The sequence below is a fragment of the Curcuma longa genome, chromosome 1 (genome assembly GCF_044706935.1).
Source record: "Curcuma longa cultivar G26 ecotype Majalengka, Jawa Barat chromosome 1, ITB_CL_G26_1.1, whole genome shotgun sequence".
Lineage (NCBI taxonomy): Eukaryota > Viridiplantae > Streptophyta > Magnoliopsida > Zingiberales > Zingiberaceae > Curcuma > Curcuma longa.
In genome coordinates, this window is record NC_133861.1 from 18,199,069 (window position 1) to 18,224,194 (window position 25,126).

General features: G+C 37.2%; 3 protein-coding genes and 1 pseudogene across 6 annotated transcripts; 2 read left to right on the forward strand and 2 right to left on the reverse strand.

The window, feature by feature from the left end:
* Positions 1 to 299: 299 nt before the first annotated feature.
* LOC141839974 (polyadenylate-binding protein 2-like) lies at positions 300 to 7,600 on the reverse strand. 2 transcript variants are annotated; one of them, XM_074727882.1, is made up of 9 exons: positions 6,960 to 7,600; positions 4,754 to 4,872; positions 4,002 to 4,658; positions 3,836 to 3,913; positions 3,649 to 3,738; positions 2,903 to 3,040; positions 2,084 to 2,263; positions 928 to 1,131; positions 300 to 737 (listed from the first exon to the last, which is right to left on the reverse strand). In XM_074727882.1, exons 1-9 carry the CDS (start codon positions 7,216 to 7,218, stop codon positions 495 to 497), a joined length of 1,968 nt encoding a protein of 655 aa, XP_074583983.1. In that variant the 5' UTR covers positions 7,219 to 7,600; the 3' UTR covers positions 300 to 494. The 2 variants fall into 2 exon arrangements, with proteins under 2 accessions (XP_074583983.1, XP_074584058.1); XM_074727957.1 differs by having other exon boundaries at positions 928 to 1,128; positions 6,960 to 7,599.
* Positions 7,601 to 7,666: 66 nt separating this feature from the next.
* On the forward strand, positions 7,667 to 11,324 carry LOC141825328 (chitinase-like protein 1; annotated as a pseudogene).
* A 2,520-nt stretch (positions 11,325 to 13,844) lies between these two features.
* On the reverse strand, positions 13,845 to 16,612 carry LOC141841797 (3-hydroxy-3-methylglutaryl-coenzyme A reductase 3-like). Its single transcript, XM_074729992.1, has 4 exons — positions 15,831 to 16,612; positions 15,376 to 15,557; positions 14,774 to 15,120; positions 13,845 to 14,090 (listed from the first exon to the last, which is right to left on the reverse strand). Exons 1-4 carry the CDS (start codon positions 16,610 to 16,612, stop codon positions 13,845 to 13,847), a joined length of 1,557 nt encoding a protein of 518 aa, XP_074586093.1.
* Positions 16,613 to 18,827: 2,215 nt separating this feature from the next.
* LOC141846685 (uncharacterized) lies at positions 18,828 to 24,709 on the forward strand. Of its 3 annotated transcripts, none has more exons than XM_074734728.1 (8): positions 18,828 to 19,320; positions 19,443 to 19,569; positions 21,249 to 21,375; positions 22,459 to 22,495; positions 22,591 to 22,828; positions 23,255 to 23,378; positions 23,464 to 23,554; positions 24,270 to 24,709. In XM_074734728.1, the coding sequence occupies exons 1-6, from the start codon at positions 19,081 to 19,083 to the stop codon at positions 23,350 to 23,352; spliced, it is 867 nt and encodes a 288-aa protein (XP_074590829.1). In that variant the 5' UTR covers positions 18,828 to 19,080; the 3' UTR covers positions 23,353 to 23,378; positions 23,464 to 23,554; positions 24,270 to 24,709. The 3 variants fall into 3 exon arrangements, with proteins under 3 accessions (XP_074590829.1, XP_074590836.1, XP_074590824.1); XM_074734735.1 differs by having other exon boundaries at positions 23,470 to 23,554; XM_074734723.1 differs by having other exon boundaries at positions 18,829 to 19,320; positions 23,454 to 23,554.
* The last annotated feature ends 417 nt before the right edge of the window (positions 24,710 to 25,126 follow it).

Here is a 25,126-nt window from a genome sequence, read left to right on the forward strand (position 1 = left end):
AAACCCAAGTTAAATTTTGAATCAATTTTCCTCTCTATCAGTTATTTTGATAGAAGCCCTCGTTTACAATTGTACTTTTTTTCCTTTATAATAACAAACTATGCAGCTCCTTTTCACATTTTACAGACTTATGTGTGTGTATATTTTTTAATTTTTGCCCAAATCAAAATGCACAAAAATAAAAAAAAACTACTCTTTTTTTTTTTTGAAATCATCATGATGACATTTCATTTTGAATTTTATCAAAACGTTAAACAAGTGTAAGAACACGAGGAACAAGCATTTGCAAGAGCCAGCGGTGGAAGAACACACACTTAATATGAAAACAAGCCATACAACATTAATTCTACCAATACAAACAAGAAGAAAAGCATGCTTAATAATCTGAAAGCCAAAGTCGAATCCAGTTGTAAAGAGAAAGCCAACCCAACTCCACTACAACTATCTGGTCACGATCAAACAGCCTCCAGCTAAATCTCTCACGATTCATCAACTCATGAGACAATACTATCATTAAGCGATAATGCTGCCAGCTGATCCGCAGGCACATTACCCTGCTGCTGTGCGGCGCTCCTCAGAACTTCCATTGCCTCTGCAACTTTTGCTCTCAGCGCATCTGGTGATTCCAGCAGGTGCAGAACCTCTGTTTGGTCCATCTCCAGTAGCATACCGGTAACTTTGGCTGCATGATCGCGTTCAATACTCTCCACAAGTGGATACAGATTCTCACCGAGCATCTATACATTAAGATAAGACCATAACTGAGTTTTGAATGTTCAACTGGGATCACAACAGTATAACTATTAGCATGAAGGCCACGATGTAAGCTCCGACATCCAGTGAGTCAGAATTGAGTTGTTTACTTACACAAAAATTTTGGTCAAAAAGTAGGGAAAGAACACATGCATGGGGGAAAAAAATACTTACCATCCTTTGGTGCTCAGGAGGAGCATTTGCAAGGGCTGAAGCCAATGTTCCAACAGGAACAGGTTGTGACAAGCCAACATCTCGCATAGGCAAACCTCCAATGTCATAAGGTGAAAGCATGCCGCCAACAACACCAGGCATAGGAACATCAGACATGTTGCGACCTGGAGGATAGCGTTGAACACGCCCCCTTGGAAGCATCTGCTAGCTCAATATCGAATGTGAATAAATATCAGTCAAAAGCAAAAGAGGTAAGATGTTAATGTAAAAGCATTAGATATGTCGGAGAGGACATATACAGATGAAAGCACCAGCTACCTTTGTGTATCAAGTTTATTTTCAATGTGTGATCAGGGTCATCAGAAGTAAAAGGATAGAGCCATGTGTATTCCTATTAGAGCTGTCAAATGGACCAACCTATAGCGGGATGGGTCAACCCACTAAAAACTCATCATATGGTGGGGCGGGACGGGCCGACCCACTAATTTGACGGATTGGAAAATCTCCAATCTAACCCAACCCAAAGCGGGTTGCGGGTTAGATGGGCTAACCCACGAGCCTGTAAAAAAAATAAAAAAATATTAAAAATTTTAAGTTTAGATTACAGTTTAAATTAATCAAGTTGAAATTGTTAAGCTTGAATTGTAATTTAGACGGATCAAACCCACTAATTCATTGAGTTTTCTATTTTAATTTTAAAATTTAAAACAAATAAATAAACTTTCTCAATCCGCTGCGGGCCAATCCACGCGGATCGCGGGCCTAAGCGAGTCAACTTATCTGAGCCCATCTTAAAATGGATTGATAAAATGTCAACTCAACCCGCCTAAATTGCTTGGCGGGGCGGGCTCAATCCAAATTGACAGCTAGAATTCCTATCAAAGATTTCCATGACATTGAATAGGTTATGAAATTAGCTTCACTACTTCTGTTACTTACTCCCACAAATCGTTTGTGAATCCTATAATGAGTGACCAAATTAGTGAGTCTATAACTGCTTAATTATATGACTTCCGGAGCAAATCATATTCAGTAACAAAGGCAACCACATTACCAAAACTACTTTTTTCATGAAATATTTCACATTTATTGAAAATTTTCAATTTGTTACAGCTCTTAGAATTTAAACTGAAATGCCTTTAGATTAACCACTGACCTGTTGCTGCATTAGGGGTATTGGCTGCTGAGTTTGTTGCACAGGTCCAGCTCCAGTACGTCTGCCACCTGGACGATGCATCTGCTGACCTTGTTGGACAAAGGGCACAAAGAAATTTGGCATATGTGCTCCTGTGGGACGCATTCCAGGTATAAGTTGTTGCTGGAAACCAAACCCTGGCTGTGAATGAAACCATCTTATGTTAGCACTTACAGTATCAAATGAAAATGCCCTATACTGCAACTTTGTGCGGCAAAAATGGCATACGGAGGCAAAAGTATGATTTGGCCATTACAGTAATAATATAGTAGATATCTGCAAACAACATAAAGTTGAGTTTAAATACAACCAATGAGAAGTGTACATCTACAGCCCATTAAGGACTTACATATCATCAACATCATAAATATATTCATAGAAAACGCTATTAACTGTCAGAAAATTAAAAGGAAAAAAATACAAGCGAGAGACAACAGTAGTAGTTATTGTCATAATACAGTGCAAACTACAAATAAGACAAAATTAAGTTTACATCCATCCAAGTGAAGGTTACATCTGCAGTCCTTTACACAAAAGACAAATTATGGAGTTGTATTACGGCCCACCAAGCAATGCATGCAATGATCAGACCTAGAGTTTGAAACCTTGAAGAAAGATAAACATAAATTGAGCATCACCACATTTAACATCATAATAGATAATGATGGTATTTTTACCAATTACTCAATTGTGAAAGAAACAGAGGTATCTAAATCTTGGATATAATTGATACGGAAGAATGAAAAGTAAAAAAAAAATGAAACAGATAATAGATATAACCTGTGGTGGCATAAGGGCAGGAGGTGCTTGACCATAAAATATTTGTTGCCCAAAACCAGGAGCACCAGGAGGGTACATGGGAACACGTGGGCCAACATTAGGAGTCATTGCTACAGGTCGTATTTGTGCAAATTGTGCCTGTAAATTAGAAGCATTCATGGTCCAGTTCAACAAAAAAAAAAAAAGAAAAAGAAAAAGTGGGCAACAATGAGCACGTTGCTCAAAGAGCATGGAATTTAGCAAAAATGAAAAGGTTAGATAAATACATGGAAAAAAACAGAAAAGTGTGGATACCAACCCCAGGAAACATGATAAGCTTGAAATATGAAAAGCAAGCAAGCATTGTTTAATGCATATAACTAAAAATATAAAATATAGTTTTTTTTCAATTAGTAATTTGCCTCTAATAAGGATGATACAGAAATTCAAATAATTAATTCTAATGATTTTAGTTTCAATCTACATAAAGCCTAAAAAGAACCAATGAGGCTATGAGCATCAGAAAAACAATATGAAATCTAGTCAAGGGTGGTCATGGTAGCTTTGAAGGTGTCAATATAAACACAATCAGCCTTTTTTTACATTCTCAGATAATTATCTTCTTTCAGATTAAACAGCATACATATTTTGATAATCCAATTCAAGTTGAGACATTGGTCAAAAACTGCAGCGACGTGTGAACCAAGTAGATGCCTTCATAAACTTGTTTATTATCATTGACAATAGTTCATAGGGGTTCATAATACCTGCAACCTAGCTCTTCTGTCTTCTTTGCGTTGTGCCAGTGCAACATACAGTGGCTTCCCACAGACCATCTTTCCATTCATATCTGCAAGCTGTATAAAAAACAAAGAAAGCAAATGTGATCACTTCACTATCATTCATATCGGATACATATTGAGATAGAGAAAGTGGAAGGCATCAAGATCTTACCGCTCGAGATGCTTCTTCTGGAGTTGAGAAAGCCACAAATCCAGAACCTTTACTTGCACCATTTGGTTCCCGCATAACCTATGACTCAATGATATATCAAATATGTCAATGAGAAGGTTCTTACACCTTAATAGGCATAAATTTCTCATTAGATAACACACAATACCTTGTAAGAAGTTATTGTACCAAAATCAGAAAATAAATCTCTCAGCTTGTCATCTCCAATGCTATCATCTAAGTTCTTTAGGTATAAGTTAAGTCCTTGGTATTTGTCCACTGTATCTTTTGCACTCTGGTCAAACTTTTCCTTTAGTTCTAGTTCCCTTTCATATTTCTTCAATGCCTTTCCAACATACCACTCTTTTTCATCAAATTTCTGCCCATTGAGTTTTTGAACTGCTTGAGCAGCAGCATCTGAATCCTCAAAATTAACAAAGCCAAAGCACTTCGATTTTCCATCCCCATCTATCATAACAACAGCACTAGTAATTTTCCCATACTTGCTAAAGATTGTTTCAAGATCTTCCTTTGTAGTTGATTCAGAGAGGTTTTTGACATAAATGTTAGAAAATTTTGCCTTGTCTAAAGAGTTCTCTCTTTCCTGTTTGCGGAGGAATGGTCCCACAAAAACTGGTTTATCGTTCACAAGCATGCCATTTAACTTATTAATTGCTGTTTGTGCTGCTTCATCTTGATCAAATTGTACAAAGCCATATCCCTTCGACTGGCCAGATGCATCTATTGCAACCTTGCACGAAAGAATATTACCGAACGTCGAAAAGATGTCATGTAGTGCTTTGTTGCCTATTGCTTTATCTAGATTCTGAAAAGTAAAAAATAAAGAACACACTAAATGTAGAGCAAAATAAATGTATGGGAAAGTGCATCTAAAATAAAATCGAAAAAAAGTCACATTACCTTTATAAATATATTTGCTGCCCCACTTCGGCGGATGCTAGGGTCACGATTAGAATACATAATGCGAATAGGCTTATTGTTAAGAAGGGAAAAGTTCAGCACATCCAATGCTGTTGCAGCTACCAATCAAATCAAGATGAGATTCAGATCAAAATGATTCTTTGTATTGAACTTTTATCTACACAATGATGCATTTAAACACTTACATTCCGTGAATGAAAATTTCAAATTTCAATCAAACAAAGATCAAAATATATGATTTAAAAAAAATAATCATACAAAGTGGTGGAAAAAAAAATGTAATGTCGGCTCCTAGAGGTTTCCATAAACCAACATAAGATCATTGCAAAATTTGCATTTGAGAATCCAAGCTATAGAAGCTGTCAATTAGAAAAAATATATGTTGATAACATTGAATATCAATATTAAAAGGGAATTGAGGAAAACAAATTTAAAAAAAAAATCAGCACTAGAAAGTGTAAAATTATTATGAATTATCAGCTTGTCTTTTGTGAATAATCCGCTACAAAGATACTAAAAAAATCTGAAGAAGTTTGCAGCTTGTCAGAAAAAAGGCTGCAGATTCCAATAATTTAATAATAAACTGACATCTCAGTCCGTAGCCACTAGTCCAGATGGTAGGCACCCATACGGCAATGGTCTATACGTGCCATTTTTTAACAACCTATCTTTAAGTTGTGTTTTATTTATATTTCTGCAAACCCAAAGTGATGATTATTATTGTTCCTTGTGACACAGAAGTGAAAGGCACCACTTTTGATGAAAAAATAACAAGATAATGACAATGAGATAAATAAAGTAGATGCAGCTGGGTAAGGACCCAATTGAGTATCGTAACCCCATAATGCACAAGAGATCAATATATAAACAGGTTTCCATGCTATTAGTAGCAACTGAATTAGATTTAATCTATTCTTTTATAGCAGAATAGATAATATTTTCCAATTTGTGAATATATTTTTGACTCAGAAGAAAGCAAAAAAAACTTCTAGTTATTGATATTGTGACATCTAAGGTGATCTGGTGAAAGAATTTGGTTTGTTGTCTATCAATGAAATAATTTTTGCCCCCACTCATCATGCAAGTAGTAAACTAGTTACGAGGTGCCGAAAAAAATCCAATTGTCATATGTTCAATTGGTTTAAAATTCAACATTGGTTGATATGTTTCCAATCAAGATTCTCCGTTTCAAGGTATCATTGTGCAATTATTTGGGTAATTGTTAATGGCATACAATGTCCATGGTGGAGGAAAGGCAATTTGGTGTCTATTAAGAATAAAGATGCATGCAATGTTGTTCAAAATATAGAGGGATTAAAATGAATCCTACCATGAAATGTTTGGATACCACAGCTGGCAAGTTTGGCTATTTAATCTAAGATTTCTTTATGTGCCTCATTGCTCATTCACAGAATTCCAGCCAGTCAGAATAGTTATTAACCCAACAACATACAGGGCAGAGTAACAATAGCCAGTTAGTTTGGTAGGCAGGGCACCTTAGCTAGGAAGCTTGTCTGGATATATGTTCATACCGGCACACATCATAGTTGACCAATTTGTAACCAAGCCAACCCATTTACCAGTAGTGGTGGTGCACATGTGCTCCATTATCAAATTCATGGACAGTTAAATGCATAAAGTTGAAGAAATCGAGGATCCATGAAATTTAAAAGGCAGCAGTAACTTCACACCCAGAAAACGCAGCAGTAATTGCAATACAATAGAAGAAGGAGCCCAGAGCTATAAAATTGAGCTATCAGTGTTATTTTATTGGTTAGCTCCTTTACAGCCTCACAGGGATGACAAGGTTTGGCTACATAAATAATGTAGCACATCTCCCATATAAAAACATGTTTTAAGGTTTTTTTTCTTCTTCTGACACATTACTCTACCAAAACAATTTAAATTTTCAGTAACTAGTTGTCATTCATATTCCCTTCTGTTCTCACTTCGTGTACAGTTTAGAAGAGCCAAATATGATCACGGTACATGATCGGCCTTCATTGAATTAAAGAATAATAACATTATCAATAGAACTAAGAGGAATAGACATTAGATTGAATGTAACATAAAAGCGCATCAAGCATTCCCTTAAAACAAATAACCTAGCAAAGACGTAAAGCCATGTAACAGAAGAATCCTGGCAAGTAATCCAAAGACCGAGAAAAAAGATGATTAGACTCACCATCAAGGGGGTTACTGTAGTTAACATAAGCATAGCCAAGCGACCGGCGAGTATCAGCATCGCGGCACACCCGTACGGACACCACAGGACCAAGCTGGCTGAACAGATCGAACACCTGCGCGTCCGTCACGTTCGCCTGCAGGTCCCCCACGTATAGAGAAGTCGACGGGAACTGAGACCCCCCGCCGACGCCGCCGGTATTGACAGCAGTCCCATTTGGCTGCGGCGGCGGCTGTTGCTGCATCGTAGCCTGCGCCATCTCTCACGCCAAGATGCGATCTTTTTCACCTTTTTGCTTCCCGAACACAGACAGAACCGATAAAAACGGATAGATAACACAATCAAACCTTCCTCTTTGATTTTTTTTTTTTTTTTTTGTTAGGACTTTTGATGGATAGATAACGGAACAAGGATCGGATACCAAGAGAGGGCTCTTCAAAAAATTGGAATTTTTTTCAGAATTTTTCTTTTTGTTTGAGAAACTTTGGGATAGAGGTGGAAATGGAGGTGACCGAAATCGAAGCGGAGAAATAAAGCGGAAAAAGGAGGGTTTGGGAGGAGCAGCACCTCACTGCACCGCGTCGAGTCTTCGCCGACCAGGCCGCGACTTTATCGCGGAGAGCTCGAGGGAAACCCTAGGCCACCCGGGCTCGTCCGTGAGGGGCTGGCGGTCGGATGGACTCGGGAAGCGATATGTAGACCGTCGGATGCCCTACGTGGAGACAAGTTCGAAACAATAAACTAAGTTAAGTTGTCACACGTGGCGAGAAAGATTCGGTCTTCTTGACGTAGATTTGTCAAACTGATTCCAACAAAAGCGCGTCTATTTACACGTCAGATTCGTTATTAACGAGGTCAGAAATATCAAAAATATTAAGTAATAAATAAACATTTACTATATTATTTTGAAGGAGTTCTGCACTAATGGCCATAAATTAAAGAGTAATAAGGCAAAGATGACCGACAAAATTTAGTAGCGTATCGCAGAAAAAATCGAATATTCTATAAAATATTTTAAAGTTGTTTTTTATTATAAAATATATCACTGTGTCATCGTGTCGTTCGCGTTAAAGCCAAAAAAAATCTCTATCAAATTTCATGAAACTTATCCAATAATCTGTCATTTGGAACATAATTTATATATTATACTGTCATTAGAAATATTAATTGAATATAATTTATATAAAAGCAATATCAAAAATATTAGTAAATGATTAAATTAATTAATTATGAAAGAGCGGATGCTGGACAGGAGCTTGCCTATATATATATATTTTTAATAACATAAAATATAAAATGAAATATATCAAAATATGTTACCTTTAAGTTTTATAAGGTTAGATATTTATAATATGTTAAAAATGAAAAGTTATACAAATTTCATTTACTAAATTAATATTTTTAATTAAGTTTGACAAAGTTTAAATATTAAAAGAGTCAAACTTGACTGACTTAATTAATCCCACGTGACAGACAACTTAATTAAACACGAGCTTTATAGTTGCCGTTGGACGAGATACGCGCCGCTCCCTTCTCCTCTTCCTGGCGCAGCCGAGCTAGTGGATCCGACTCGATGCGGACGACGAGGCCTTGGGCGGTCGCTGCGGCGGAGGCGAAGTCGAAGCCGAAGACGTGAGACAAGAGGTGGGAGTGCAGCGGCAGTATCTACTGCTGCAATGAGACCATCACCGACTACTTCCGGGTTTACCAGTTCGAAAACCTCTTCAGCAAGCCCAATTCCCTCGTCGCGAACGCCGTCGGATTCTGGGACTTCCATTCCTTCATCACCGCCGCCGCTGTCTACGAGCCCCTCTGATTCGGCACCACCGGCGACAAGGAGACCAAGATGCGGGAGGTCACCGCGCTTTCCTAGGCCATGTCGGCAGCAAGACCTCCTGTGAGAAGACAAACCGATCCTTCCTCGATTTCGCAAAATTTCTCTTTCCCCTCTCGTTAGTTCATGCATCTATTCCTATTTGCGACGACTGTTTCCCTTCTTGTTGGTGACTTGTTGCCTCTGTTTGAAATCGATTGATATAAAGGAAGCGAAGCTGATGAATTGGGAATATTTATAGGTTTTGAATCACAAAAAATTAGGAAGAGAAGAATAGAAAGGTTGTAATAGATCTATATGTTAAAATTAAGACGGATTATAGGAATATCCTGTTAATGCTTAGAGACAGGAAGGGAAAAGAAAGAGGTAGGCAAGAAGATGATCATGTAGAGGCATTGATGTTCTGTTGTTCACATCTGCCATCCAAAGTTCGGCTGGCTTAATCGTGATGAATAAAATTGTATTTGCTAGATTTTGTTGAGCCGTCGAGACATCCTAACTATTTATCTTTTTTGAATTTTGCTAATTATAAAGTTAAAGAATTATAAAGCAATAATCAAAAGCTAATTAATGAAGCATATGTCTGATTACTGATATTGCAGTGAAGTCACTAACTGCAAGAATTGCCTCGCCCTTTGAATTTGAAAGTTACCACCCTGCACAAAGAAATGTTGATCCTAGTAATGCAAAACCTTATCTGTTCAAAGTAATTGCATGCTTCATGCACTCATCACCCATGCCATTAAATATCTGGAGTTTATCAATAGTTGCTACGTACTTTTCTTTTTTGCTTATATTAAATGACATATATACAAACATATATACCCTTCTTAATTAATCTTGTTTCTGGTCATGCGTTACAGATGGATATGGTGTTGTAAGCCTATAACCATGAACTGAGCCCAAGCCAAGACCACTGTTCTCAAATCTCAAATTAACTACCTATATCCATGCGTTGAAGGAGCTTCATACTATGGCCGTGGTGCTTTACCTATTTACTGGCACGTCAATCTTCTCCTCATATCTCTTGTATGCATTAGGTGCAAATAGGGCACAAAATCATTTTTCTCGTATCATCTTCTTCAAGTTAACTGACCATGAAGGAACGTAACTACAACTATGGATCTCTTGCACCATACATCCAGAATACTTGGATCAAAATGCTACCCTAGCTTTCCAAGGTGCAATGGAGGTGGATGTCGACCCCAATGAAGAAGAAGCAGCCTTCAGCTCACGACGTTCTCGCTGGAAACTGGAAGCCTTCGAACGATGACACCTTGTCCAAAAGGTTGCCTGGCTTTGGTCTCACCATGAATATATTGTACGCAGATCAAATTTGCAGCCATCTAGGGATTCATTGATCCCATGAACATTCTCATCACTTCCAGCATTACTTGGATTTGATGGTGTTGGGTTGCAAAGGTGCAAACATAGTCCCACATCTAAAACACATGGGAAAGATCATGGGTTTGGTTTAAAAGGATGGAAGATATCTTCATTGGTGTGAGGCCTTTTGGGGAGAGCCCAAGAACAAACCCATGAGGGCTTAGCCCCAAAGTGGACAATATCATGCTATTGTTGAGATACATGCATTCTTTTGGACTTGTTGGGTCCAAAAGAATGCATGTATCTCAACAATAGCATGATATTGTCCACTTTGGGCCTAAGCCCTCATGGCTTTGCTCTTGGGCTCTCCCCAAAAGGCCTCACACCAATGGAGATATCTTCCATCCTTTTAAACCAAACCCATGATCTTTCCCATGTGTTTTAGATGTGGGACTATGTTTGCACCTTTGCAACCCAACAATCCCCCCCTCAAACAAAGGACCACAGGCCCCCCTCAAATGGAAAGCCTCCGTTTAATATATGAATCTTTGACCCACCAGGACTTCCTGCCCCTCGGTCCATCCTGACCTACTAGGACTTCCTGCCCAGCCGCAACCAGGACTTCCTGCCCCTCGGTCCACCCGACCTACTAGGACTTCCTGCCCAGCCGCAACCAGGACTTCCTGCTCCTCGGTCCACCCGACCTACTAGGACTTCCTGCCCAGCCGCAACCAGGACTTCATGCCCCTCGGTCTACCCGACCTACTAGGACTTCCTGCCCGGTGTCTGGTTCTCTTGATTCAAACACGGGAGCCCCTACTTCCTTTGTTTTTAAGGTTCAACCCACATGGTTAGATCCGGATCATGGCTCATCCGGCGGTTAGTCCGGTGAAGAGCGGTCTCGCTCTGATACCACTTGTTGGGTCCAAAAGAATGCGTGTATCTCAACAATAGCATGATATTGTCCACTTTGGGCCTAAGCCCTCATGGCTTTGCTCTTGGGCTCTCCCCAAAAGGCCTCACACCAATGGAGATATCTTCCATCCTTTTAAACCCATGATCTTTCCCATGTATTTTAGATGTGGGACTATGTTTGCACCTTTGCAACCCAACAGATGGGAGTTAGACGCCAAAACTCTGGGGATAACATGGATTGTTCTGAACAGGTGCCTTTCAATCCATCTTATAAGGCTGCCACATCCTAAGTTACAGCTATAGAAGCTCCAAAGATTGTGTCAATTTATACCATGTTGAAATACAAAAGTACTTTTTTAATTGTGCAAGCATGCAACTTTATATCTATTAATTCTTTACCATTTTTCTGTGCAAACTACAATATGATCTTTTTATTTTGCCATTGGAATATTCGTAGTAAAAGTTAAGTTCTTAAAAAACCACTGCCATAGGATCATTGTGTATTGTCATCATCAAAGTAGATCAAGTTGCATTTGTATAACAGAATCAAACTCGGTGTAATATAAAAATAAAAAATACAACAAAAAGTTATATAAATTAATGCTCATATCTTATATATGATAGCTTTCTATCTTTTCTAAAATTAATCTTCTTAGGATTTCAGTAGAAAATATAGAAAACCTCATATCCCAGTGCTCCTCAAACATGAATTCTCTCTTTAAAAAAAACAAAAAGAAAAAAGAAAACTCTCTTGCATAAAATCCGTATAATTAATGTCTCTAATTAGGTCATTAATTTTGCTTCAGTGCTTCGGGCACGGCATGGATAATTTTAATATGGATATAGATGTATAGAATATATATAATTAGATATATACTATATAGATATAATTAATATAATCATTGGACTAATTCTAAAGTAGATAGACTAATTCTACATATTGAACGAATTGAAGGGATTTATATCTAATTTTAGGTCATTAACTAAATTGTATTCAAAGTTGAATACAATTTATAACTATTTGAATTGTATAATCTCGAGAATTAATAATTGATCGTGGTGCCCGGTCCCAACATAATTATAGTTCAATTCGTGACAATCATGTTTAAAGTTCATATTCTTTAGTGACAAACAGCTCATCGAACACAGTTACCACAAAATATATGGAGACCTCGAAATCAATGCTACAATTAAATAACTGTAGATGCACAGTATAGCAGGATCTGGTCGCTATTATTTATTTATTAGTTTCCATACTCGTACTAAATGCGATGTTTGAATGCACAAGAAAATGCAATGTAACTGCTCTACATTTTGTGCCTTCAAAAGTTTCAAATCAACCATTTTTTTCCGGTTCAAATTTGGCCTGTTCTAAGCATTAAATAGACTCAATTTGACTGTAGAATTCTGATTTAGACTGAGTTGATTTTATGTGGAAACATTTGGCATCTGCTCTCCTCTTTCTACTCTGTTTACCTTTGCTTGCTTTTTTCTAAGGAGTTTCCAAGTTTTATAACAATGCCAATAATACAGATCTTAATTAAATATACTGTTGAACAATGGCATTTGAATTGCAATTATCCTTTATTGCGGCGATTTCTTTGAAAACAAATTTTAATTCACATTGACGACACGTACGTAAGCTAAATGACCAACATTTACTTTTAATCAATTCTTTTATTTCATTGCTCCCTCTAAATCTTGATTTAGCCAATTAATTGACATTGAGTGTTTTTGTGTTTTGGTTTTTAAAAAAATTGTTATTTGCTCTGCTTAATTCATGGAAGAAATTAATAATTAGGAGCAAAGCTTATTTTACACTTTTAAAAATAATATTTTTTTAAAACATACAGGAAGTGATTAGAAATTGGAATGAGACGTACACGACATGAATATATATTCTATTAATTAGTTTCCTCACTTCCACTCTAATTAGGAAAATAAAATCACAAAAATATTATAAATATGTGTAAAACAATAAATTAAGTTTCATGTGATGATAAATTACATAAAATTTTTGAATGAGCCTTTGACTTACAACGCGTTGGAAGAGAAGTCTTGATCAACGAGTTGACTGTCGACATTATTATCATGGTGGAGATAGATGTAGGTGAAGATTGTGGGGATCTACTTTGCACCAATGTCGAAATGGATGACGAGGTTCAAGAAAGAGAAGTCCTTGGCTAGATTATAGAAGGAAAGGAGGGACAAGAAAAATCAACACAACAATATAATGAGAATAAGGGAAATCAATGACGACAAATAGGAATTTTGTGAGCACAGATAGAACAAAAACGTCGACAACAGTGAGAAAAAGGAATTATAATACCAACCGGCAATTAATAGCTACAGAAAGTGAACCATCGACTCAGAAGGTGTCGACGGATTAATTTTCCATGCATATAAATTTTAAGAAATAGAGAAAACAAAGAAGGAATATTAAAAAAAATCTAATACACAAGATTTCATACATCCGGTGAACGAAAAATATTAATCGCGTGTATCTCGATAATGATAAATTATTGTGGTAAAACGTTGCCCAAAAAATGTATGTATCTTGATACGGACATGCACTTCGATCTTAATCAAGCAATTTCCAGCCAATGGACTTTTGTAATATAAACGGAAATGAAGAACTGCATGGTACATAGAATATTAAGTTGGTGGCTCTGCAGCCATATAAAATTCGATGTTTCATTGCAAAGCTGCAGGATATCAATGCTGAGCTTTGCATATATATGACTGTATACATTATTTTTACGGCCTAAAGATCCATTTGTGGCTCATTTATTGCTTCTTATGGAAACGGTTTATTTGATCTGATGACCGATATTCGTATTGCTGGATCTGTTGTACTTCATGTGGCTCTTGACAAGGTGCCCAGCTGCGAGAGCCGAGAGGAGGGAGAGCTCCCCAGCGAGGACTGCGCCGGCGACGATGGTGGCTAGTCGCCGGGCGTTTGCGCCAGGAGATTCCAAGCTTTCGCCCTGCACACCGAGCAGATCCAAACAGGCAGCTTGTGGAGCTAACTCAGTCCCTCTGCCAATTGTGCCAACCTAAATGCATTTAAAACAAACAGCATGAGCTAACATTTATCCTTCTTCATGCAGAAATGGTAAAATTTTGAAGATTTCGCTCACAGATCAGCTAGATAACATGGTTCGGGCATTGAGACGATTAAACTTCTAGTTCATAATTAATTATTTCAACATGATAACGACAACCTTAATTTGACAAGATGACTAGGTTTAATTTGGTTGTTGAAACGCCTGAAAAGTCTGCACATATACGAAACGTGCTCTTACGGTGGCTGCTAGTAAAATTGTGTTTTGCTGACCACCAGTAGCAAACGTCAGTGGAATTGACTCTGATTTCATTATATTCTAACATCACAATCACCTACATGCATGAAGCGACAAGTGCAAGCAGAATTTTAGCAAGTTCCACACATGCTGCATGAAAATTCTAAAACGTGATCTGCTGAATATTCAGGTCATTTAAATGACTAGTAATTATACTAAGCCTTTTGGTCTGTACTCCTCTTCCTTTTCTTTTTTTTACTGTCTCAATTTTGAATGTTTGATATTTCAATATATATATATTTTTAAGATTATGTTCCACATCATCATTTATCAATGCTACATCTACCAACTTAGAAATTTGTACGTAGTTAATCGATAAATATAGAAATGGATTATAGAGATTTACGAAATGGAGCCAATGAGATTGGATTCAGTACCTCAATTGATGGCAAAGTCACTGAAATATGAAGTTCCTTTCCGTCATTCAAAGCTTCGATCATGGTGATACACTGAGAACTCTCGACATTGGTAGCCGGATCTTGGCCAGTGGCAATGAAGATAGCAGATGTAATATTACTGGCCTGAGCATTGAACCCCCCAAGAGATCCAGCAACTGCAGAGCCAACTAGATTCTTGATCTTGTTGAGTTCCACGAGTGCAGGAATATTGGTCTTGAGAACCTTCTCTACCACTTCTTCCTTGATGATTGCTTCACAAGCCACTGATTTGCCCCTGCCTTCAATCCAATTCACGGCAACTGGCTTATTTTCAGAGCAGAGATTACCTGGGCAGTGTCGAGAGAAGCATTAGCATACACAAACAAGTTTGCAACATGCATTTAGTCAACATGTTGATGCAAATGAATGTATTGATCAATTTTTATATGATGAAAAAAGAATTCTTTGTAGATTTATACTCCACTAATAGGCACTTCATTTATTACCAATTGAACAGAAACCCACACCAAGACATCAGCTTAGAGAGAATCTATGTGATAGCCTGACTACATGGCAAACCAAGAGAGGAAAAAGAACCAAACTTGAGGTGCCGATGGCTTCCATGTCGTTGAAATTGTTTAGCAGGTAATCCAATACATGTTTGACGCCCTCGGAGATTATGTTCATGCCCACGTCACCTTCTGTGCTGCATCTGAATCTCATGTACAGGTTCCTCCCGGCCAGAGCACATTTGATTGTCTGTAGCCTCGCAAATCTAGAAGACCTGCACAAAACAACATGCAATTCAATTAGATTCAAGTGTTGAGGAACACGTAAAGGTCGTAAATGTAAACAAAATAATAACAATCTGAAGCTGAAAACTTTTATGAATTTTGGCTATTTCCAAACCCCAACTGCAAGTACTAGATCAAAAAGAAGAAAAGGTAAACAAAATTCAATCTATTCTGAATTTATTTTACTTTTCTTCTCTCATATATTTTAAAAAAATTTTATATTCAAAAAGAAGATGTTGCGAAAAAAACAAAAAATCAAACACCTATTGAACAACTCTGTGAGGGTCTCCAAATTGTTGGGGTTCTCCAAGAAGGCCTGGAGCTCTGCCGCCCTGCCTGCGGACGGTAGCCTCGCCATCAGTGCCCGCGTGATACCGTCCCCAAAGATGACGCTGGTGGCACCTCCGCTCAATGCGATGGCCTTGAAACCCCTGGACACGCTGGCCACCAGGCAGCCCTCGGTGGTTGCCATCGGTACATAGTACTGGCTCCCGTCGAGCAGCAGAGGCCCAGGTACGCCGACCGGCAACTGGAGGCACCCCACTTTAAGCTCACAGAACCGCCCCGAGCTGGAGGCGTAGTCGAACCCATGGAGCGGCAAACCCGCCAAACCCCTACCGGTGACCCGCCGCAGGGCCTCGCGCCGGATCACGACAGCCCTCTCGCAATCGCCGGTCACGGACTCCAGTTCCTCAGATGGTGTCTCGCCCGAGACCACAGAGGCGACGATTTCGTCGTCCGTGAGAATAGTTTCGAGGGGAGGGACGACGCGAGATCTGTTCTTCCCGCGCTTGCCACGGAGGAAGGCGATGAGTTTGGCTTGGAAGAAGCTAGAGAAGCAGACGCAGTACAATAGGGACGCGATGACGGTTAGGGTTTCCTCGAGACCAAGAAGGTAGAGCAGGGAGGCGACGAAGATTAAAACGGAGAGGAGCTGCTTGGTGTGGCGTACGAAGCTAGGAAAGGTGAGCGGCTGAGATCGGCGATTCGGTGCGTCGACCAGATCAAAATAAAGCCTCCACAGGAACTTCCGGCGAACCCCCATGCTCACAGGCGGTGGGAGTGACGACGCCCGTAGCGTTCGAACGGGGGGAGGGCAGTGGAGATGGCGGGTTCTTATAACCGCCTTGGGGCCAAGCTGTACCTGTAAAAGATCCCATAAAGAAGTTAATTTCTAGGAAATTTCCAACCATACAATGCATGCTCATATCATCTACTCCAAAGAAATGCGTCTCCGGGACACTGGTACAACGGTAGAACATTCGGATTGTGACACAGGAATCCACAATTCAACCTCAGCTACGACGTATTTGTAAGAATTTTTTTTCAAATGGGGAACGCAATAAAAAATGCTGGACATCTAGATTTGCCGCCGTATGCGTTTCTCGATTTACCTGGTGGTCGGTGGAAAATTTCTATGGGACCGAATCGGTCACCTCAAGGGATTGAGTCCCGAGACTAATTGGAATTTATCTTTTTTTTTTTTTACTTCCAGAAATGCTGCAACAAATTCAGGCACACTACATTTTTTTCCACGAGCAATTAATTTTCATAAAATATACGTTAAAATTATCAGAAAGTTGATTATTTCTCTGATTTTTCTTCTTTGACTTTACGTTGACTGATTAAATTTATAAAAGATATAGTAGTATATATGTTTTGTGTTATTTTATAAATTTAATAAATACTAAAGAAATAATATTAGATAACCCTTGAGTGGAAGAGCGAGCAACGTTTCAAAATTCAAAATTGTGCCGTCACGATATTGAAATAATGTAGAAACGCAAAAAACATCGTGAGTAAATTAGAATTTTGTTGTGAAAAAAATTTATATTGAAAGAATGAAATATTTGTATTTATATTGAGAAGGGCGATCATATAATGGCTCTCCATTAGTCCTCTTATTCATTTTTCATTTTTTTATTAAAAATTTGAGGAGAATGATCGTCGCTTTGACGGTTGACTCAATCGCTTACCACTTCAACAGGATTGATAGGAAGAGTGAACGGCATTTCAAACTTGAAGATGATGCCGTCACCATATAGAAATAATGTAGAAACTCAAAACGCATAGTAAGTAAATTAGAACTGTTTTTTTAATTTGAAAAATAATGTTAATTGTTATCCAAATTTAATGTTTTTTTTTCAAAGCCATCAAGCAACCTCCTGAGCTTTGATTGGTGCATGAAGTCCAAGAAGTAGCGCAGTTGATTATAGAGTGGACGATATTAATTGGTTTTGGAACGAAAGAAATCATCTTTTGCTTCCTTTGTTCTATATATGTTCTATATATATATTGAATATGTAAAAAAATATTTTAAATAATATATTATTTTCTTTGCCGAGGATGAAATTTATCATTTTAGCGGTCTTACACAAACTTTAGCGGTCCTACACAACCTTACAATGATAATAGGTAAATCAAAAAACAACAGTAAGAAGGATAAGATTTGAACCCTTGCCCTCCTCTATAATCTACTCTGTCATAACCAATTCAGCAATGTCCCGAAAGTAAATAATAAATTATTTTCAATTTAATAGTGAATATATGAAAAAATAATTGAATATTGATAAAGTATTCAAAAATAATTTAGATTTTAAATGAGATAAATATTTTAAAGATTAATTTTTAAATATTTATAAATTTCATTTTAAATTTATTCGATAAAAACAATCTATGATTAAAATAGTTTTATTATAATTTTAAAAGAATATGATGCTCATAATATTTTTTTTCATTGTAAAAAAATATATTTTAATCAAAACTTACCTTAATGTTAAATTTTTTTAAAAAAGTGATTCAATTATTTTAAATTGATTTATAAAAACTATATAATTTATTTAAAACACTTAATCAAGGTTTGTCCAAAACATAATTGAGTGTAAACATGGTTTAACTAATTTTTATAAGTGTTATTTAAATAGTCTATTATAATGACTTATAATCTTTACTAAAAAATGTATTTGACTCTTAATTGAGTATCAAAATATATAATATAATATAATTATAAAAAAATCATTTAATTGAGTATCAAAGTTGAATTCGTATAAGTAGACAAAGAGAGGTTTGAATGTCTCATTTACAGAAGAAGAAAAAAAATATTTTGAGACAATTATAAGAAACAAAAGTTAAAAATTGGGAGGACTTGTTTATGGATAATGCTGAAGATTTAAGTAATTAACATTTTTTAAACTCAGGCTAATTAATCATTTTGACAAACTTCCATGGGCTAATTTGTTATCATGCTTCACGATGCTTTGGTTTTATTCTGCACCTTGATCCGATGGATCGATCCTTCGTCTTCGATTCGTCCATTCGATCTTTCTGTTTGCTTCCTCGAAATCTTTGAGAACAAGTCTCCTCAGTCGCGCCCAAGACCGGTCTCCGTCCGGAACCCATAAAGCTAGGGTTTTTACAAGCCCTAGCTAGGGTTCGGCGGCTGATCCGGTTGTTCCGTCTATTTGCTTTATTTTTCTTGTGAATTTTGCTTTTTTTTTAGGGGGGGATCACGCGATGTCTTTCCATCATCCGGGCCCTGGCTCGGCCTCCGGATCGGCATCGAGCTCCAGCTCCGGGTTCCACTTCTTCAACTCCCCTTTCGGGGATACCACGTACACGAAGGTCTTCGTCGGGGGTCTCGCATGGGAGACGAGGAGCGAGGGGTTGCGGCGCCATTTTCAGCAATTCGGCGAGATCCTCGAGGCCGTCGTCATCACAGACAAGAACACCGGGAGGTCGAAGGGTTATGGTTTCGTGAGTATTGCCAATCCTGGCACCTCAGTTTGTCGGAAGAACAAATTTTGCTCCGTGAATTGTGATTTCTGTTAGGGAGAGTCAAAATTATGTTCGGTTTTGTGATTTTTATGGAGGTATAGGTGACTTTCCGAGACCCTGAATCTGCGAGAGGGGCCTGTGCAGACCCTACCCCAGTCATCGATGGCAGACGGGCGAACTGTAACTTGGCTTCACTTGGTCGGCCACGACCTTTCCCATCCCTTGGTGGTAAACTCCCTATAATTTGTTATTATTCTCGCATTGTGAAAGTTTTCATTGTCTTCTCAAGGAAAAAGATTCCCTCCTCAATCTGGTGTCAACCTTTACTACTAATTAGCAGTAAAAATGATGCACTTTGAGGCGCTAATAAGATTTTGACATCTGTTATGATGTTGAATAATCAAACACGTCGGTTTCTTTTTCACTGTACTCGTTTTTGAACCAAGAATCTCATGTTTGTGGAAACGTCACGTATAACATAAATTTACCATCTTCTGATCACTTATAGCTTATGCTCTTAACTGTCCTATTTAACTCCATATTCTATTTTGCATGAGAAAAATCTTATTTTAAGTTACATAATAGAGTTTTACCCAACCATTAGCATTCTCTCTCCCATGCCAATCTGGAAATATTTAAGGTCTTTTCCATGCAATGAATTACAATTTGGATGGTAGAACCACAAACTACAAGTGCCTACAAACAATTGCAACCATTGGAAGAGTTCTGAAATTTGTCATTTCATCAAATTTTTTAAAGCAAAATTAATGACAAAGATACTTCTAGTGCACTAATTTGAATATGAAATAAAATGATTGTTAAGCCAACATCTGTCCGTTGCTTCAAGATGTGTTTCTCTTGTCCTACTGTACCTGTACAATCTTATTCATGAATACACCAACATAGTAAGAAGCCATTGGAGACTGGTAACAAAGGAGGAATTCACCCTAGGAGGATCCAAATTAAACCTTGTTCTATTATTTTTTATTTATTGAACCCCAGATGCACAATTTGTTAATTACCTAAGTAATAGGTTAACTATTTTAACCATATCACTTGACACAAATGATAAAAGAATCTGCATTGTTTAATATCACAGTTGAAAGAATATTCGCTGCATCTTACGATTGAGGAATAAGAAAGCTGAACTTGTGTTAATAGTAGCAGGATTTTAATGGCATATGCAAGACATTTCTGTTTTTTTACTTCATGTTGGGATAGATACCATATTAATTTGTCCTCATCATATTAATGAGGATAAAATTAAAGTTAAGAATGTTTTAGCCATTGGTGGGTGTTTGATGGTATATGATATCGGCTAGCCAATTTTTTGACAAGTCTTCTCAACAAACAGACTGTGCAATACATCTTTCTAAAAGTTAAGAATGTTTTAGCCATTGGTGGGTGTTTCTTCCTATGCCATAAAAGTGTTTATGTGAGCAACTTATCTAGCCTTTATTATTCTTCTGCTGACATTTCTGTGCAACCTTTGGATACTAGTTCTCCATATATGAATCATGTAAATGTTTTCTTCTGCTTTATTACCATCATACTTTCTCTTTTGATTTCTTTATCCATGTACACCTGCCTTTTCATTCACTCTAAAACAAATTTCCTTACAAATTACAAGCAAGTCTGTAGCTGCTTAAACAAATTTCCCTTCTCTATAATCACATAAACCAAACTTGAATTGACCTCTATTTAAATTGCACGTATAGCCCATCTAAATATATCTATTGTCCGATTGCTTTTTACTTTTTTCCATCAGCACCCTCCCTTCCAATGGGAAAACATACAATGTAAAGTTTATCATGCCATTCTTTACATTTCTTCCTATTCTTCTATAGCCATTCTATGCATGGCATGTTACACTTGAATATTAATTTATTTGTTTGATTACTTTATAGTGTACCCAAGGTCAGGCATCTACTATGGAGGTGTGTCAGTTCAGCGAGGGCCATATGTTGGAAGCCCTGCTCATCAACAATCAGTGCCATTCAGCTACCAAGAAGGACTACCATACCCACCATATAGGTTAGTTGATCTTATGGATCATTTCAGAACAATGACCATGTTTTTAGTAAGAAACAAAATACTGATATTTGTCTTGATAACTTGATATCTTATGCTTAAGTTGATTTCCTGTGCTACTAGGTCACTTTCTAAAGCCTGATTTCGGTGATGGATAAGCACCATTTCACTGAACTTATATTTTTTGTGGAGCTGAAAAAAAGTTAATACTCTCTGTTTGTTTGAATCATTTTTCGTTTGATGTCCTAGCTTTACTTTTCCTACTTAAGATTAGCCTTAATAAAAATTGGGAATATAAATGCATATATTGTTGGCTGTTAGAGTCTGTTTGGTGAGGGTTGAGAAAGTTCAGTTGAAATCAAACACCAATGATTCAATGGAAAAAATTAGAAACAGTTTTTGCCGGGTTAACGATATCCATATGTATGTTATCAGACTCAGCACTAGAGAGTGTGTTTCCTGTGTTTCGTGAGTGGTAATTGGTGATATCCAATCAACCTATGGGGTTCTTGATTGTGTCTTTGAGGTCCTTTTGTGGTTAAATGGTGACAAGATCATTGATGTTGTAGGCTTCCATTTCCAACATTGGAAAGTGTTTCTAAAATTCTGCATGTGCAATTCTATATAAATTTGAGCTGCAAAAATCACTATATGTTTTAGCAAACATATCAAATCCCCTAAAGTATATCCTGCTGGTTCTAGTCTAGGTAAGTGATGCAGAATAATAGCTATGATTTAATTCCTAGTATTATAATTTGTTAAAACTTTGGTGTTGACAGGAATTATAAATAATTGGCCTTTGACTTGCATACAGGTGAGTTTATGGGATCATGGATATCCTTTAATAAAAGATTTAATTCATGACATCGAAGTAAATGCTGTTTGCGATTTGCACCCCCTATGATGGACTAGTTAAAAAATAATCTTTGTTTTTGCTCTTCATGAACTCAACATAAAATTAATGTTTGAGGCTCTTGAAACTCCAAAGATATCTTATGATTCATGATGGGCCAGAATAAGTTTTATCCATATTAAAATAATTTTCGTAGGTTGAACATTCAAAGGATTGTTGGTTTTCTTTGACAGTTACAATCTGTATGGACCGGAGTACACCTATCCACAGGTTCTGATCGCAAATCATATCAATTCTTTGTAGATTAGGTTCTGTTTGGGGAATTCTGCAACCATCTTTGTGAGTTCTGATATCTTTCTTTGCAGAATTTATACAATTCTTATACAGGGCAGCATTATGTTCAACTTTATGGTTATCCTGGAGCTGTAAACACAGCTGTCTACCCTCTTGATCAATTTGGACAGCCCATCCCTGCTGGGCCCGGTTACACAGCAGTTCAAGGGTATGCACTGCCAGCTCATCCGGTTGGGCAATTGGGCGGACAACATGTCAATGGAATGCTGGGTGGACCAAGATCTATGATTCAATCACCCTATCCAGCTGGTATATCTTTTTCCCAAAGATTTTTTCCCTTTTTGTATCCTTTTTTTTTGTCAGGCAACAAGACTATTGTCCCAAAACCAGAAAGAAAGCAACATGATATTATGGATTGACTTTTACCACGCTGGTTGGGTAGATTATATTATCGATTTTTCATGCCGAAGCACAACTTGACTCTGGCAATTATTTTATTTCAATGCATGAGCAACTGAAGCATCTGAGACCTGTGTACACTTTGCTGCATGACTTAGACTTAAAACATCTGAGATCTGGGAGTTGTAAACATTCACGTACTTTCCTTTTAAATTTTTTTCTGAGTTTGTTAACATATATCTACCTCAAAGGAGAGTAAATAAAATATCACTGATTTTTGTTTTTGTTGCATTCCTTTTCTCATTATTAGCACCATACATTTGTTGGATTTTTCAGGATTAACAGTTCAAGTCCCTGCTCCACCGCACATTGCAGTTCCTGCCCGATCACCACAGTTTGTTCGAGGTAGCAGTCCTGATCAAACGACAGTTTGAATTGAGTCTCTTCATAACATCTTGAGGTATGCATTACATATCTTCCTTAAGGTTATTGGTGCTATTTTGGATTGACCAAGCTAATTGCATATATCTGATAGATACCCTCAGTCTCAGATTGCAGCAGGACTAAGAACAGCAGTACTGCCATACTAATGGCATGCATTCTTGCCTTGCAAGCTATCATCTTTGCATTCTAGAGGTAAATCCACCTAATATATATATGTATATGTCGAGAAGTCTCTTATCAGTTTTTCTCTTGGAGAGCAGTTTATTACATGGATGTCCAAGTCATTCATTCTTTACTTTCATATAATTGTTTTGTTTTTAGTCCTTTTTCCATCCCTTGGTCGAATTACTAGAGCAAAAAAATTGAATGGTTCTTCTAATCCCCTCAAGTGTATACCTGTTTGACTTTGGAGTCTGTGATCCATGCATCTAGAATTGATATATTAAGCTTCCAAGGCATCGGCTTATCTATTTTACAAAAGAAACAACAATTGAAGTTAAAAAGTGTAAAAGGCAGATCCAAAAAAAAAAAAATCTTACTCGACATAATTAAAACTGATTTACAAAATCTAATGTTGCTAATGATATAGTATTTCATATAGGCGAATCGATGTATATGATTCTTGTAGTTGACTCCAAATAATTGGCAATTGGTTTATGCTGACATTTTTGCAACATTTTTGGCACCAAATGAGAGCATCAATATCATTTTATACTTTGGTACCTGATGACTTTTAATGGTAGAAAATCTATAATATATTGATGGATATTTCTTGTTTTCCATATATTATCGTCAATATCTACTCTGAATGGAAGCTTCCTCTTTGTGTCAAGCTACTTGTCTTCCACTACCATAGTGATCTTTCTGATGTTAGAACCATAAAATGACTGATGGGTTTTGAATGCAGGTTGTCGTAAGTCTCTAAGTTGCTTCAATGGAGGAAGCTTTAGCTAAAGAGCATGGTTTGCTCTTTAGTTCGATGTCTGTAAAGTTTCTTGTCTTCTCGCCAATCTGGAATAAGTATTGGCTTGGAGCAAAGTCGATGGATACCCAAATTGTATCCATCAATCTGTATGGTAGATATTGGATGCCGGAGTTGGAGTCCGTCGATCCAAGAAGGTGACTTAAATGATTCTCAGTAGGAATCTGAATAAAGTGTAGTCAATATTGTACTTTCATGGACAGTTATCTATTTGTTGTAGCAAATGGTGGGCATGTAAATAGAAACATTATGTTCATATGTAGTCATCAGGTAGTCTTAGTAGTCTTAAACAGTGTATCTATAGAATTTTTTAAAAGAAAATAGGTCTCGAAGGCTTGGGGACCAGCTCTATGTTCAGCTTTGAATGATATCATTAGGTGTATAATTTGTTTTTGTTTTATTCAATGTGATATAGGGATTCGTGGTGGATGATAAGAAAGAATAAATAAAGATAATGGGTAAATATTTTATCGAGTAACCCAAACGACATTAAATCTCAATTGTACTTAAAAAAAACAATTCAAGCAAAAAGAACTAAATTATTATGCTTTAATCGGTACAGATCAAATTATTATTATTTTTAAAAAAAATCAGAATCCGAAATATGTTCATTTTCAAGTATTAACCGAGAGAAAATCAAAACTACAAATACTTTTAGCACGTTGGATATTTCATGTTTGATAACAAACTGTTTTCACCGAAAGTTTACAAGGAATTTGGATCTTTGTTTTACTTGGCGGTTTTATTGACATTGGGTGTTCGTCTTTGCCGATGTTCGATAA